Source organism: Gastrolobium bilobum, unplaced genomic scaffold (assembly GCF_033153095.1).
Source record: "Gastrolobium bilobum isolate Gb01-03AN ecotype WA unplaced genomic scaffold, APGP_CSIRO_Gbil_v1 utg12574, whole genome shotgun sequence".
NCBI classification, from domain to species: Eukaryota; Viridiplantae; Streptophyta; class Magnoliopsida; order Fabales; family Fabaceae; genus Gastrolobium; species Gastrolobium bilobum.
The window spans coordinates 263,329-280,816 of record NW_026898098.1 but is presented as its reverse complement, the minus strand read 5'-3'; the positions used below and the strand labels follow the sequence as shown (position 1 = coordinate 280,816).

Sequence of the window (17,488 nt, the reverse complement as noted above, 5' to 3'; positions counted from 1 at the left end):
TAAAAAAGTCAGGATACGAAACCGGATCCTGTTACAAGATGAAACTGTGTAATTTCTATAACATGACAAACTGATTTTCCTAAGTTCATATTATATAATAAACATTTTTATTTACAATATAATATTCTTTACTTTTTCTTTATCAAAAAAATCCTGGGTCCACACTATTCATAAGATGCCATTCTTTTTTTTGTGCACATTCAATTTTGATTTTGTCAAGATTTGAAAGCTTTTCATTTATGATTTGAAAATGGGAAATGTATTTTTCTTGTTGTATGAGATAATTTTATCTAATATAATACATAAATATTAAGTGAAATTCATTAAATAGAAGAGAAAAAAATAAAAAATGTATTCTATTTACTTTTTTATTTTTTTATTTATGCATGAGATAAAATTATTTCATAAATCTCTTTAAAAATAATATATTACAATCGTTTAGTTTTTCCTCTTTCGAGAGATTCATAGAATGTTTAGTTATTTTTTGTTGGTGACTTGACAAAAAATAACTAATATTTTATTTTTGATCGTGTTTGTTCATGTTTTGGGATTATGTTTTCCATATATATTATTACAGTATGTCATTTTTGTATTTTTTTTGCTATTTTTTCATTTTGTTTTCCTTTAGTGGCCACGTCACTTGAGTGGTTATAACAGAGTTGGTTATTGCCTTCTTTTGGCTCCATATATTCTCATTCTTTTGTACAGACCAAGTGAGAGAATGAATATATAGAATTTACTTTGTTTTTCCTTCATTCTTCAACTGGGAATGCTGATTTGTTATTGTTAATATGGTATCAAATGTTTATTGATGGCTCGGGGCAACAATCAATCGTCCTCCATCTTCCCCTGATCATTCCTCCAACTCTTCCCCATCATGGATGATGCATCTAGCCCGTATTTTCTGCAGAGGAGTGACCACCTTGGTCTAGTTCTTGTGACCCACACTCTCGATGGTACCAATTACAACTCCTGGAGTCAAGCTATGCTTCTGGCACTCACTGCCAAGAACATATCTTGTTTCATTGATGGATCTGTTCCTTGTCCTCCAAATTATGATCTCTTGTTTTCGGCGTGGAATCGTTGCAACTCAATGGTCATTTCATGCTTCCTTAATTATGTGTCCAAGGCCATTGTTGACAGCTTGGTTTATTTCCCTAATGCTTCTGACGTCTAGGAGGATTTACGAATTTGTTTTCAGCAAGCCAATGGTCCACGTATCTTCTAGCTGAAATAAGAAATTTCTTCTCTTCACCAGGGGTCCCTTGACGCCAATTCTTACTACAAGAAACTCAAAACCCTCTGTGATGAACTTCAGGCCTACATTCCCACGCCACCGTGCACTTGTGGTGGTTTAAAATAGCTTTCACTCTCACAACAACTACACGATGCCCTTCAGTTCCTCATGGGTCTCAATGAATCCTTCTCCTCAGTGCGAGCTCAGATCCTTGTGATGGATCCATTTCCGTCAATTGCTCGAGTGTTCTCTCTCGTTCTTCAAGAGGAATGACAACTCCAAATTAATGTCACACTTCCTACTTCTCCTCCCTTCGGAACTCAATTTCTACTTCTTCTACCCATACTTTACCCCATAATTCGAACACCACCTCTTCTCTTGCGACAGCTACCGCCACCACACCTTGGCGTTCTCGACCATTGCCACACTCACGGCCATGTACAAGACAAATGTTTTTGTTTTCATGGGTTCCCACTCCCACTTGGGTATAAGCCCAGATCTCCCAGGCCCATTTCTCTAACTCATTCGGCCCAACCTCCCTCAGCCTCGGCCCACACCAATTCCTCTATCTCCCATTTGCCCCAAATCGATCCTTCAAACCCTAATTTCCCTTACTCTAATTTTGCTCCATCTCCTTTTTATACACAAAAATATTTTTGTTTTTTTAATAATTATTTTTTAATAAAATAGTATTTTTTTATGCAGCATTAATAGGATTAACAATTACCCATGTAGAAAGTAATGAGATAATGTCTAAAAAAAAAAAGTAATGAGATAGTAAATGAGCTGTCTGCCACCAACAATTGTTCAAATGTTTTCTCACCCTTTAAAATTCAAATTCAAAATTCAAAATTTAAAATTCAAATTAAAAACAAAATTTAAAATTCAAATTCAAAATTCAAAATTTAAAATTCAAATTAAAAACAAAATTTAAAATTCAAATTCAAAATTGAAAATCAAGATTTCAGAAAGCAGTGAGATATTATTAATTTGGAAATTCCAATGCAAAAAGTAGAGGGACATTAAATGAGTTGTCTGCCACCAACAATTGTTAACATATTTTCTCAATTTTACAAATTCGATTTTATTTAACATTTTTCTTTTTATTCTTTTTTACCAAAGGAGGAAAGGTTTTAAATATTTTTTAGTGAAGGAGAAAGTGACACGTCAACAAACTTACCAAAAAATGGCGTTGCTTTAAAATATAAGATTGGTTTTTTTTTCCCCTCATTTTGTTTGTTGCTGTCCTGATGTTTCTAAGTTGTAACATAAGTCACAATTTTTTAAGTAAAATATAAAAAACAAAAAATAGATGTTTAAGAGTAACGGGTATTGGATCATGGATGAGGAACCATTTCATAAAGCCCAGTCCATCGTTTCTTCATAAGTTTTCTGCACAGAGTGAAACTCTAATTCATTGCTTTCCTTTTGTTAGCTACAATCGACGCCCTCAATTTTTCTACTAGGTAATCATCTCTGCATCATTTTTTTTTTTGTTTTTTTCCCCTGCTTTCATAATCTTCTTTTTCCACCTCAAAATCAAAACCATCTCCTTTTTTTGGGCATAATGCAGTTGATTGCTGGCAGCAGAGAACAACTGGTGAACTTATTTTATAGTTGTTCGTTCTGTGTTTTAATTTTAGCCTAGATTTAACTTAAATGGGAATTTTTCAAGGTTTTGCTTCAATTTTTTTTTAATTTTAATTTAAAATGTAGTTGTTCCCTTCAAATAACGAACCCATTTTGCAAACATGCAAATTTGATCACAGATCCAACTTTTTAGTTTAATTTTTGATGGCTTCGTTTAAAAATTATTCGTTTTTGCTTTAGGGTAATTGAATTTTCCATTGAAATTATGTGCATCTGGAGAATTTCAAAATAATAGTGTACAGGGCGTCAGGCAATTGTTAATGAAGACGAAGAGACATGGAGAAGAGGAGTGGGAGAGACATGGTGACATGCCTGATGGTGTTCCGGGTCAGCTAATGATGATGAAGACGAAGAAACAGAGAGAAGAGGATTGGGACAGGCTCAGTGACTTACCTGATGATATTCTGCTGCATATAGTGAAATTGTTAAGCACAAAACAAGCTGTTCAGACTGGTTTCTTATCTAAAAGGTGGAAGGACATTTGGAAATGTGGTCTCACTAATCTCAAATTCAGTTGGGCAGACTTTTGGGATGTTGCCAATTTTAACAAATGTGTGTCTTTGGTTCTGTCTAGTCAAAATTGCTCCTCCTCCTCCCTGCACAGTCTTGAGTTATCTTTCTGCTGCTTTATTAGATCTAAACCCGTTGACCGCGAATTGCAGAGTAGGGTCATTAGATATGCTGTACTTCACAGTGTTCAGCATGTGACAATCGACATAGAGTTGACATTCTCACTCACACCCGAATTTCAGCTTCCCCCGATCATGTTTTCCTGCCCATCTTTGACATTTCTTAATATTTGCATTGATAACAAACAAAAGATCAAACTTCCCAAATCTTTCCATTTGCCAGCTTTAAGAAGCTTGTATCTTGCCTATGTCACTTTTACTGCAAGTGACGACAATGACTGTGTGGAGCCTTTTTCTACCTGTAACATGTTGAATACTTTGGTCATTCAATTTTGTTATTTGGACTTTTATGCACATGTCCTCCACATTTCTAATTCTAACCTTTCCAGTTTGACCATACGCCACTGTCATGCTTATTACAAAATTGCACTTAGTACTCCAAATCTCACTTCTCTTACTATCAGAGGCACTCCTATTCTCCAACTATCCTTCAAATGCAATCTTTCTTTTCTTGATGAAGTATATATTGATGCAAGTGCAAGGTTTGAAAGGGTTTTAGATATTGACACCAGAAGGAAGAGAGATTTAGTCATCATAAACTTGCTGCAAGTGCTCGCGAATGTAAAGATAATGACACTTTCTTCAAATACGAGACGTTTGGTAGAGGAGAAATTTTTTTTGTCCAAGAATCTCGATTTTCAAAAATATGATTTTTATATTCAGTTTACGATAATATCCAGAAATTTAAAATGTAAAAAAATTCAGTTTCCCGATAATCCGGCCGAAATCCTTGTACTAAACACCCCCTTAGGATAATACAAGATGTAAGTTATTTTAGTATATTTCCTTCTCTTTTATATCAAGATTTATGCCAATATTCAATCTTGCATTTCATAATTGAAGGTATATCACCAGAAACGCGGAAGCGCATCGTACCGATGTGATGAGAAATGAAGAACACCGCTTTAATTACCTGAGATGAAGCAGCGAGCGTGACAATTTCTCACGTTCTGTTCTCCTCCTCAAGCCTCACGATCTGCAGCAGCGCACCACGAACGGTCGCAATTCCGCTCTTCGGTTGATCTTCCAGGCTATGACTCAAGGGGGATCAAGTGGTCGTGTGGGCAACCGTTCAGATGATGAACGTCTGCCTCTTTGTGTTTCTGATGTCTGTAACCTCAGGAGGCACTAGAGAGAAAAGAAAGTTTATATACTCTGCCCAATCCAAGACTAACCCTAAGTTTCATGGGTTGAAATTAGTCTTTTTGGGCTCACTCTCACTAAAGCTATTGGGCTTAAGTGAAAAGAGTATATTAAACCCAACAATCTCCCACTTGCTCTTTTAGACACAAACTTGAGTTCATAAACCCAAGACTATGTAGCCCATAAGCCATCATCATCTGATTATACAACCTATCCCTTGTCTCGAGCTAGCTTGGGGATCTACCATTTGTCAATTCATCAAGGCTCCTGATAATCTTTGAAAGATTATCTAATTCGGCGCTACTCCACTAAAAGCCCAAACGTGAACTCCAAGGTTAATGACCTTTATAACATGAATATGCATCGCCCTTTTGTAGAATGTCTATAATTGATTGACAAGTTTTCTGTAACTCAATCAATTATTTATTCCCTTGACTATGATAGTTTCTCTAATGGATTACATGCACTGGCCAGTGTCTTTAATATCCAAGTACCGAAACATATCAAGGGGACATATCCTACAAATTCCATGTTGTTTATCTCATAAATACCGATAATCAAATAATCTCACTCCCAAAATACCGAGTTATTGGCCGTCAATAGATCGAACCTCACCCGTTGGTAAATCAAAGAATGAAAACTATTTGATTACCTATTTATAATAAACTCAGGATTAAGAGCAATCACATAACTATAGTTAACTGGAGATTTGATACCTTATGACAGAAAATAACTTTAATCAAATCTCTCCTTGATCCTTTCAATGTGAATGTTAATTCACACCAATATTTTACAATGATTCGGACAAAATCATTTCATAAAATATTGCAGCCTGAATAAAGTGCCCAACTTTATTTAACGGCTGTGGCTCCATTCATCAATTGTGAGAACCTATGATCATGTCCTCCATGAACGTATCCATATGATCATATACTCCACAATTTGATCCGGACCTTTATGTTTGTAAATAGTGCGCAAAATAAATAAATAAAACCTTATTTATGAAATTCAGAAAATTATTTTATTATTTCATCGTCTTACTCCAAGAGCACAATGAAACCAATAACTCCCACTTGCTTAATGCAAGTCTGGGATCCTCCTAAGACCCAAAGAAGTAATATGCCTCTCGAACACAAGTTCAGGCAAACTCTTAGTAACTGGGCCTGCAAGATCCACCTCTAATGCTATCTGAGTTTAGTGAAAAACTCATAGCTCGAGGTTGATTTTCTTGAGTCAATATCTATTTGAAATAACTGAATTTTTGAAAACTCAGATTTTCAAGACTCCCACTAGAATATATCAGCATATAATCTCTCGTTCTCCAAAGATACTTGAGTACATGCTTAACAATAATCTAGTATTCCTCTAGGTTCAAAATGGTACTATAACACTACTCCCACTGCGTGACAGATGTCTGGTTTAACGCCCAACATGATATGCATGAGTCTACTTTTGCCAAAGCATAAGATATCATGCTCATGCATTCTTCCTTCTCAGGAGTCTTTGGTTACTCCTTAGGAAGATGAATTCCACATCTGAGAATTTATAATTCTTCTCTTAGAATTCTCATGTTGAATTTTGGCAAGAGTTTTGTCAATGTAAGTAGCCTGAGGTGATGCCAACAACTTATTCTTCCGGTCTCTTAAGAGTTTTATACTAAGAATATAATTGGCTTCCCCAGTACTTCCATACCAAAACACTAACTTAGCCAACTCTTTATGCTTGATATTACCTCCACATTGTTTCTAATAAGGAGCATATCATCTACATAAAGTACCAGAAAAGCTACTGTCTTCCGTTGTATCCTTTACATACAAATACACATCATTCATCAAGGTTCTCTCAAAATCAAAATTTTGATAACCTGATCAAAACTGATGTTTCAAGACCTGGATGCTTGCTTAAGTCTATGAAATAGACTTTCACAACTTGCATACCGTGTGTTTCTAATCATTTGCTATAAACCCTTTTGGTTGTTGTATCTAGATATCTGACATCCAAACTCCCAAAATGAAATCTCATAATTGAGACTTATAGCAACTAAGAGAATCTGGATAGACTCAAGCATGGCGTCTAACAAAAATTACCTCCAAGCTAGCTTTGAAGGTTTTCACCTTTCTGTCCATCCTCTCTTTGCCTTTTATGTCCACATGCACCTTGTGGGTTTTACCCCTCTTGGTGTATTTACTAGGACCGAACGGAGTTGAAATACAAGTATTTCATCTCATTGTTCATAGCCTGAGCAACACTTGATCAACAATATCTTCTAGTGCATTATCGTAACTAGTAGGATCAATATCACTCAACAAGAGACAACTTGAGAGTTAACAAGGTTCTCTCCCACTACGAATGTACTGCACTAGACCTTGTGTATTTATAAGTAAAACAAAGAGTGGGTCAAATGATGGATCTGCAATTTCTTGAGGATCCGCTTATCCTTGATATTGTTCCTTTACATGTGATACTAATATTTCTACTAGTTTCACTTATATATTATTATGTTGAATTTCCAATCATGGCTCTCTTGTTTGTTCACTTAGAGATATATCTATCCCCTCTTGAACAATCAAGGAAACAGTGGATGAAGCTTCTAGAGATTCTGGAAATTCTTGATCTGAGATAAATCTCATCAAGAATAACCTAACTTAAGAGCTTATAATTTCTTATCTAGTCCTCTTTTAAGAAAATCATGTGAGTGCTCACTTAGATTATCTTGTCCTTAAGACTAAATAAGAAAGCATCCCTAGTTCTCTTAGTGTAGCCAAAAGATATGCACTCTTCCATACAAGATTCCATCTCATTTGACTGCTGTTGTAGGACGTGTGCCGTAGCACCTTAAATCTGAATATGGTTTGATCTGGGCTTGCATCCTTTCCATAATTCTTTAGGTGTCTTTACAACAAACTTTGACGGAACCAAGTTAAGAAGGTTCATTTCCTTCTCTTAGGCATCTCCCTTGAACAAATTTGACAAAGATGAATAACTAAACATGATCTTCACCAAGTCTAGAAATATTTGATTTTTGCATACTGCAACTTCATTCAACTAACGCGTTCTTAGAGTTGACAGTTACGGAAACTATCCCCTCTTAAATCAGGTAAGACCTGAACTTACCAGACAGGTAGCCAACACTTTAGTCAGACCAAAGTGTTTTGATTTGAACACCTACATGCTTTTCTGCCTCAAACTTAAACCTCTTGGAAATTTCCAAAAGCTCTAGACTTACGGCGCACTTGGTTCATCTGTCCAAATCCAGAGTAAACATTCATATAATGAAGTACTCATCACCTCTTCTGGTCTGAACGCTAATTGGTCCACATGCATTAGTATGTACCAGTTCCAGTTGAATAGTTGCGCAAACCTTTTAGGCCCTTGTAGGACTGCTTGGCCACTTTACCTTCCAAATAGGACTAACATGTAGTTGTTAGTTAAAAGATCTTGAACTTTCAGTCCCTCTTTTAACCAAAACATATTTCCTACTTGAGATAATGTGACTCAATCACAAAGGCCAAAGTTATGTTTCATTTGAAACTTTTATTTCTTTGGTGAAAATCCTTATTCATCATCCTTTCCATTCAATACAAAAAATTAGGGGGTATAGGACAAAGGTAATAAAGACTATTTAAACAATGTACCAGAACAAACAAGACGAAGATGAACTTCGAAATGTAACTGAGGAATCAATTGCATTGTCAACCCATGTTTTAATCAAAACAACTAACAATAATTGAATCCTCTTGGAATCTGGAACAAATAAACAGTCACCTAAAACCATAGTTTTATGAATAACTTGTCCTATTGCAAATGCAGACACAAGTTCCCATTTTCAAGCTTAAATCACTGAGTAACAAACATAATCAGTGATTCCTGAATCAATGATTCATTCACTGATCAGGCCTTAATATACCCATGTCTGGTTCTTTTCATCACCTCTGGGCAATTTTTCTTTCAGTGTCCCTTCAGTCTGCACTTGAAGAACTTGCCTTGTGGCTTCTTCATAGCAACTGGTTTGACAACTGATAACCAAGTTATTTTGTTCTTGTTACCACCCTTGGGTTTTCCCTTGGATTTAACAAGACTCTTAGCAAAAACTGCACCGACTGCATTCTGTCTAGCAGAGCTGCTAGACGCAGCAAACATGTCATTAAGAGTCTGAAGCATTTCTACTCCACTCTTAATCATGTACACTTGCTTCTGCAAGTATTTGGAAAGACTGACAATAATATAGCAGCGAACTACCATATCTGCCCTTTCCCAATCTGAGAAATGCATCTTAGTTTCCTTAGACGCATTCTCTGCAGGTTGCTATGGCCCTTGCATTGTCAGGACAAATTTTAGCTTCCATATTTTAGAACAATATCAAAAATTTGCTTTTCACTTATTCATAGTTGGTATCATCTAGAGGTTTTCGACTCAAAATCATTTCTAAGATATTTTCTGAAAAATATATAAAGAACACAATTACAAACAAATAATGCAATAAACAAACGAAGTGCAAGTAGATTCTCATAACTACTCTTGTTTATTGTTAACAATCATTCAGTTTATCTTTACAAGGCTTACGATGGGCAAGTCACTTGTAAAAACCAAAATTGTTATTTGGGCCTTCAGTGCCATTTCCAGAGCCTCGATGGGAGGGTTAACAATTTTACCAAAGTTGAATGTAATTAACCATTGTTTAATTTCAAAATTATCCTTAGTGTCTAAGTATTGCCGACGATGGGTCGTACAATACTTTACTAAAATTTTGAAATTATTAAGATTTAATCTAGTGAAATCTGATTATCCTTATCCGATGGGGCTTCAGCGATAACCATTTCACTAATAAACCCACAAATGGAGCCCGCAGGTTTTAAAATTAATTAATTTTTAAAACCTTCACCCATTCAACATTTTTGTTTGAGAATTTTCATAAGCCCTGTCGAATTCATTGTTTAATTTCAAAATTATCTTTAATAACTTAGTATTATCGACGATGGGCCGTACAATACTTTATTAAAATTTTGAAATTATTAAGGCCCAATAAAATCCAATCATGCTAATCCGTTGGGGCCTCACATGATTATTTTATTGATAAGCCCACAATGCGCCTGGAGGTTAAATTAATTTCTTAATTTAAATCTCCTCCCATAATTATTTAGGTCCAATCTAATAAAATCAAATCATGCTTATTCGATGGGACTTCACATGATTATTTTATTAATGGTCCTTATAATGCGCTTGAAGGTTAAATTAATTTCTTAATTTAAATCTCCTTCCATTCAACATAAGCAATATTTTCCAATTTCCAAGAATTATTTAACTGACAGTATCCTTTGTTTGATTTCAAAAACTATGTAAGCAAGAGCGCCGATGAACGTGCATCATCGATGAACGTGCATCATTTAGCTTATCTGAATTTTGAAATCATTAAGGTCCTAAAATCCGGTCATGATAGGCAGCGTGTGCTTCACATAATCATGATACATGATTGTGGTATGCAGCGTGTGTTTAACACATGACCATTTTAGTAGACCCACAAATTACTCGCAAAATAAAAGAATTCTCTTAGGAAATTTTCTTACTAATTGTCTTGATTTTAAACTCCAAAATTAATCAATTTGATTATTCTAAATTTTACCAAAATCATAATAATTAAATTAATTTTCGAAATTAATATAACCATTAATCTAGATTTTGTTTGCAAAATCATAATAATCATAATTTTATTTTACCGGAATATTTAAAATAAAAAACTACACGCATAAACTATCATACTAGTCGGTAATGACATAATATTAAATATGCACGTATGAGATGTGATCATGCAGCAATATGGCACCTTCCTATCCTATATGACATGTTATCGCAAAAAATATCATGTTAATCGCACATATAATTCATATCATTCAATAAAAGCATTAAATAATAAATCATAATTACTTTAATCGATGGCCTTCCTATTTTAAAGAAAATAAAATAAAATAAAATAATACAACTTTGGAATTCGACTTTTGCCTAGCCCATAGTATCTGTCTCAAGCCCCTTTAGGGTTTCATGGGCCCAAAAGCCCAAAGACTCAATCCTTTGGCGAGAAACCCTAGGACGCGAAAGAGGAACCCTAGCCGTCAGGTCTGCCGCGCCGTCACCCAAAGTCAAATCAGGCCGAAACTCCAGGGGAAGGACCGCCACATAGAGACGAGTGCACCGCCGTCAGAAACACCCAAAAAGGTGGCTGAACGCTCCCTCACTCTCCCATTCTTTGCCGGAGAGTGGCGGCCACTCTCAGACTCTTGTGGAGGCGCGTGGAGGAGCGTGGAGTCTCCGATGGCGGCGATCCACCCACCATTGCGTTCTTCTTTCTGTCCTCTTTCCAACCATATATAGATCGCCCCGTTCTGAGATCGGGAAGTCCTCGAAAAGTCTATGACAGTGCTGACTGCGCATCTTCCTCACGGTTTCTCGATCTTGAATTTTTACAAAATATTGAAAAATACACAAAAATTCCGAAAAATTAAAAAAAAAACAGCAAGGAGGAAACCTAATCATATGGGATTAGCCTCCTTGTTACAAATCGAGAAATACATGAGAGACCCTAACCATGGATTAAAGCATTTTTACCGATTAAAATCTAAACTTTTATGAAAATGAACTATAAAGAATTAAAACATGAGTATCAACAACAGATACAGAATAAAGGTGCCATATTTTCAAAATCACAAAAATAAATCAATAAATCAAAGCTGATCTAAATCCCCATCACAATCCGGCTCTGATACCAATTGAAGGTATATCATTAGAAACGCGGAAGCGCATCGTACCGATGTGATGAGGAATGAAGAACACCGCTTTAATTACCTGAGATGAAACAGCGAGCGTGACAATTTCTCACGTTCTGTTCTCCTCCTCAAGCCTCACGATCTGCAGCAGCGCACCACGAACGGTCGCAATTCCGCTCTTCGGTTGATCTTCCAGACTATGACTCAAGGGGGATCAGGTGGTCGTGTGGGCAACCGTTCAGATGATGAACGTCTGCCTCTTTGTGTTTCTGATGTCTGTAACCGCAGGAGGCACTAGAGAGAAAAGAGAGTTTATATACTCTGCCCAATCCAAGACTAACCCTAAGTTTCATGGGTTGAAATTAGTCTTTTTGGGCTCACTCTCACTAAAGCTATTGGACTTAAGTGAAAAGAACATATTAAACCCAACAATAATATATATTAAAATGTTTCTAATTCACTCTAATTGTGTAGGATCTCTCAAATTCTGTTTCAGTGAGAATCCCACCGCCTTGCTTTGTTAGATTGGAGTCCTTAAAAGTGAGAATGCAATCTCGTACAAACTTATCTGATGCGGAAGTAAGCAGGATAATGGAGTACTTATTTAAAAACTCTCCACTGGCCAGAGTTGATCTCATAATGCCAGAATTGCTATTATAATAAATTATCAAAATTAATATCCATGCCTAAGTCTTGAGGTAAAGATTTATACAAAATATTAGTTTTTGCTTCATTTAATGCTTCATCCTCCACCTGATGTTCTCTTAAATCGAATTGTCTGTTGCTATATTGTAAGTTCCTTGTTTTTAACGCTTGTTATAGATTTTATTTTATTTTTTACATGGTTTTGACAGATGAAAAATTTTATAATAAGAACTTTCACTGTCTGGAACAATGTATTGAAACATTCATATTTTTTATTCTTTGGACAACGGAGAATGTTGGTAAGTAAAACGTTCTATTTGCAACTGAACTGAAGATGTGTCAGGAAACAAATTTCTATTTGTGTGCTTTTTAAATTAGTCCAAATGTTTTTCAAGTGGCAATCTGTTTGATTTGTCTTTGAAATTTTTATGATTTTTTTTTTTATAATCTTGATTATCCTTGAAGAACAGAACTGCTGAAGAAAAAAAGGCGATATAATACACTGAAGAATCATGTGTGACTTAGTTTGCTAGTATTATACATCGCGTTATCATTGTCAATTTTTAATTAATATTTCTGGACAAATTCTTCTTTTCTTTAAGGCTAAGAATGATATTTAGCTATTATTATGTTCTATTTCATGTCTAAAATTTCCTAGTATTAGTTTCATGGCAGGAGATACAATCTTTTTGCAAAGCATTTTGGTAATTTTAAAATAGAGAAGAACTCAATGAATTTGTTGAAATATTAGAGTTAAGATGAGATAAAATCCTTTTACGTTTATGAACTGTTCATTGTGATTCATTAAGAATTTGGTAATAAAGTAGAATCACATGTATTGGGATAGACTTTGTTTTAGGTTACTGTTATGGGTAAATAGGTTGGATTAGGACCTCGTCAGTGGTCAGTGGGTGTGGTACACATTTATTAACAGGTTTAAATACTCTGGTAAGCAATTTGGGAATATTATAGCAAAGGCTAACTGACTGTCTGTTTGAAAGCTTTATCTTTATTTACCAAAAAAAAAAAGAAAGCTTTATCTTTATTTACCAAAAAAAAAAGAAAGCTTTATCTTTTAGCTCGATTGCATCTTAATGCTGATTGCTGCATAGTTAACAGATTTGGCACATTTACAATAAACGAAATGCTTTGTATTAACTCCTTGTTTTTTCAATTGCATTACTTTTGTTGAGATATATAGTCCCACATTGATTAGATGGACAACTAATATGACCTTTATAAGGCCTTGGGCACTCCTACTCCTTGAGCTAGCTTTTGGGGTGGTGACCTCAAGGTTCTTAACATGGCATCAGAGCTTCACCGTCCCCCGCTTTAAAAAGTGGAATTAAAATAAATAAAAAAAGCACAAAAAGGTAAACCAAAAATGGGCCTGTGCAATTTCCACGCTTCTAGCCTAAAAGGGATCTTGCGTGAGGGGGCGTGTTGAGATATATAGTCCCACATTGATTAGATGGGCAACTAATATGACCTTTATAAAGTTTTGGGGTGGTGACCTCAAGGTTCTTAACACGTTTAGTTGTGGCAGGTCATGTTACTCAAAGCTAGTGAAGATTACTGTGCACCTTAGTTCTTTGTGGAACAGCTAGCGGGCCTTCGTATGTTATGGAGCGAGTAAATGTTAACATGAGTATCAAGTTACCTTCGTGTGTTATGGAGCGAGTAAATGTTAACATGAGCATGTTAGGTCGGTAATATTTTGTATAAATTATTAACATTTAAGTTTATTTACTTTTGAGGGTTAACTTGGATGCGTATGAAAACTGTCAATTTGTTATTAGTACATGATTGGTTCATTTACCTATTTGCGTTGGGTGGATATAGTTCAAAATTTTGACAAAAAAAAAAAAAAACAAAATGGTGCAAAATTTCCGAAAACCTCGTTTCTAATTGGATATAATTTTCTTTTGTACACTAGTTTGGTAGGCATGATATGATAAGATAAAATAATTCGATAAGAGTATTATGATAAAAGTATAATATCAATTTCTTTAGCTGTTTGGTATAGGTTTTATTTTTGGTTTGATGGGGAAGTGTGGGTGGGTATTGGTGTATATCACGTTTGGTACAAGCTATTGAAAAAAATACTAGGCAACTTGGAAGGATAGGAAAGGTGATTTGTGTTGATTTTTGGTAAAAATAGCACTGTTTCAAAATACATCCTGAGATATGGTATTTTGGATATGGATGGGGAAGTGAAAAATGGTGTAATGAAAAATGTTCCACAATAACACTGTTGCAAATATTTCTCTGGTAATATTTCGATCAACTAAACATCTTTTCTTAAACTTTTATATTAAACTTTCTTTCTTACTATTTTCTCAGTAATTGTATTTTTCTAGTAAAATTTTTTCTCTCCTTTACCAAACGTCCCCTTATGGGGCATTTGTTAGCAGTCTTTGTAATAAATGGCTAGGCAAATTAGATAGGGAATTGCGTTTGTCAACGTTTGGTAGAAAGCTCCCAAAAAATATGCTAGCAAAATGCCATACCCAGGCAACATGAATCATGTGTAAAAATGAGATGCTGGCACTGTTCTTAATACCCACTTCGTAGGTTGTAATTGGTGGTTTACTAGGAAAGAAAAAAATGTTTTCCAAAGTATTGTCCAAAATGACCCTGGTTTACTGTTCAATGTCAGTGATGATGAGCGCCAAAATTTACAATGCCCACTTTGATAATTTAACAAATTATCTCATCAATATTTTACTTTCTACCAAACATAGATTTTGAAACTTACTTAATTTACCCGGTAATATTTCATCCTACCAACTAGAGGTGTTCGCGGTCTGGATTGGATCGGTTTTGGAAGCAAAAATCATCTTATCCAATACTTTCGGTTTGATCATTTAATCATTCATTCGATTTGGATTTTCTTACAAATCCGATCCGATCCAATCCAATTTTTTTCGGTTTGGATTGGATCGGTTTTCGATTTTTTGAAAATCCTAAAATTTGTTTCATAATTATTGTGCAAATAACATCTTTTGTATATATTGGCTTTGTAAATTCTTATTTTTTTAAATACAAAAGTATCAGTAAACGATAATATAGTTTTTTTTTGGTAATGAGATATGAAGCTCTACACAGATGAAATTTTATTAATGAGATGTGATTAAGTTTTTTCTTGGGTGTAGTTGATGGGTTAACAGGTCTTGAGTTTAGAAATTTCTGGGCTATGATTTAGGAAAAGCCCAAATAGGTAGAGGAAAATTAATATATTGGATCGGTTTGGATTGAATCGTTTTTTACCAACCCATCCGAAAACTGATCCAATCCAATTAAAATTTGCGGTTATTTTTCGGTTTTCGGTTATCAGTTTTTGGTTCGGTCACCGCAGTTTGAATCGATTTGGATCGGTTGATGAACACCCATACTACCAAATAACTTTTTATCTACTTTACCCCTAAATTTCTTTACCCATTATTTCCCTGGTAATTGTATTTACCTGGTTAACAAAAAAATTTCCTCTACCAAGCGCCCCTGTAAAAAAAATATTTTTTTTTGTATAACTTGGAAATATACCTACTTAGTATAACATCTCGTATGCACGTTCGGTTCATTAATATTGTACAACAAAGAGTATGTAACAGAATAACTAAAATTTAGATTCTAGTAGAACCAGGCAATTTGATCACTGTAACACTTATTTAATAATTAATTATCAAATCGACCTTGATTATAAATTATTTCAAAAATTTAACCTTGCTTAAAAACATAACACCAATCTGCCCCTGTTTGATCGTTGACCATCAAGCCTACCCGGGTATCCGCCTCCCTACCCAGGTATATTTTGAAAATTTTACCATACCCGGGTAGTCAGGTTTTTTCACCCTTTTGCCCCTCATTAATTATTTAATAACCATTTTGCCCCTTATTGCAAACTATCTACCAATTTGTCCCTCTTTAATCGATTAAATTGAATATTTAATCGATTAAATGGTCAAATGAAGATTTAATCGATTAAATCTTCAACTTAATCGATAAAATCTTCCTCTTTATAAGAAGAACAACCTTATGCATGGGAGATTTAATCGACTAAATCTTCAAGTCAACGATTTTTGCCTATTTTGACCATTTAATCGATTAAATTTTTGGCTTAATCGATTAAAGAGTGGCAGATTGGTAGATAGTTCTGAATAATGGGCAAAATGGTTATTAAATAGTTAATGAGAGACAAAAGGGTGAAAAAGCCCGGGTAGTCAAGGGGATACCCTAGTATATTTGAAAAATCTGGGAAAATGGTTGAATTATTTACCCGGGTAGGGAGGGGGCTACCCCGATAAATGTTGCATCAGTTCAATGTGAGAGAAAAAACGGTATTTTAGAGGGGTTGGTCAGCAGTTTCTTTGGGATTCTTGGTTTTGCTATTGGAATACCTCTTGGCCTCTTGGTGGGGTTCTTTGTCTTTGTTTACTCAGAAACCAAACAAGTGAAGGTTAAGTTTTTGGACTTTTCTTGCATGAACATTTAGTTCGATTCAATACAACCCAATGTAGATGCGTTTGCTGTAATCAGTATTATGGAAACTTAAGTTGGGGTTAAGACTAACCCCAGTTTCATTTTGAATTCTGGGTATGCTTCAAAATCTAATTTTTTTTTCTCTTTTTGTAAATTTTGTTTAAATGTTTGCAGGACTCCGTCGTTAGACCAATGAACTGATGTAACCTTTACCCGGGTAGCCCCCTCCCTATCTGGGTAAATAATTCAACCATTTTCCCAGATTTTTGAAATATACCAAGGTATATCCTTGACTTCCCGACTAGGGTAAAATTTTCAAAATATACTCGGGTAGGGAGGGGATACCTGGGTAGGCTTGATAGTCAATGGTCAAACAGGGGCAGATTGGTGTTGTGTTTATAAACAAGGTTAAATTTTTGAAATAGTTTATAATCAAGGTCAATTTGATAATTAATTATTAAATAAGGACAGTGGTCAAAAAGCCGTAGAACCATGTTTATTCTTTAATGAGGTGAAACTAGATATTATTGCCTTTCCAATGAGGTATAATATGCCTCAATTGGTCAATAATTGCAAAAGTTATGTTGCAAGCAAATTCACTCCTCACTAAGAATAATATAGTCAACTTGATTAATTGGTTTTAATTTATTTTTTAACCAACATTAATGAAGCTTAAAGATCGTTGAGTTAGCTTTGTGTTGCTGCAAGTTTCATTCAATTTCGTTTACCGTAACCCAAGTTATGTCTAATTTATTCTAACATGTTCAGGGGTAGCACGTTTTGATGTGCTGAGACAATGACAAAAATAGGGGAAAACACATCTTGACGTGTTACGATAGAGCTCAAATGAAGGATTGCACATTTTGACGTGCTATATCAAAGTCAAA

General features: G+C 35.0%; 1 protein-coding gene across 1 annotated transcript; it reads left to right on the top strand.

Moving 5' to 3' along the window:
* Positions 1-3,147: 3,147 nt before the first annotated feature.
* LOC133312857 (putative F-box/LRR-repeat protein At4g15060) lies at positions 3,148-16,802 on the top strand. The gene is made up of 2 exons (XM_061514132.1): positions 3,148-4,137; positions 16,776-16,802. The coding sequence occupies exons 1-2, from the start codon at positions 3,148-3,150 to the stop codon at positions 16,800-16,802; spliced, it is 1,017 nt and encodes a 338-aa protein (XP_061370116.1).
* Positions 16,803-17,488: the final 686 nt, after the last annotated feature.

Excerpts from the sequence above, each read along its gene's own strand:
- LOC133312857 (XM_061514132.1), top strand. The coding sequence starts at position 3,148 with ATGAAGACGAAGAGACATGGAGAAGAGGAGTGGGAGAGACATGGTGAC. Across the intron at positions 4,138-16,775 it reads TGCTGCAAGTGCTCGCGAAT|GACTCCGTCGTTAGACCAAT; the intron begins GTAAAGATAATG and ends AAATGTTTGCAG.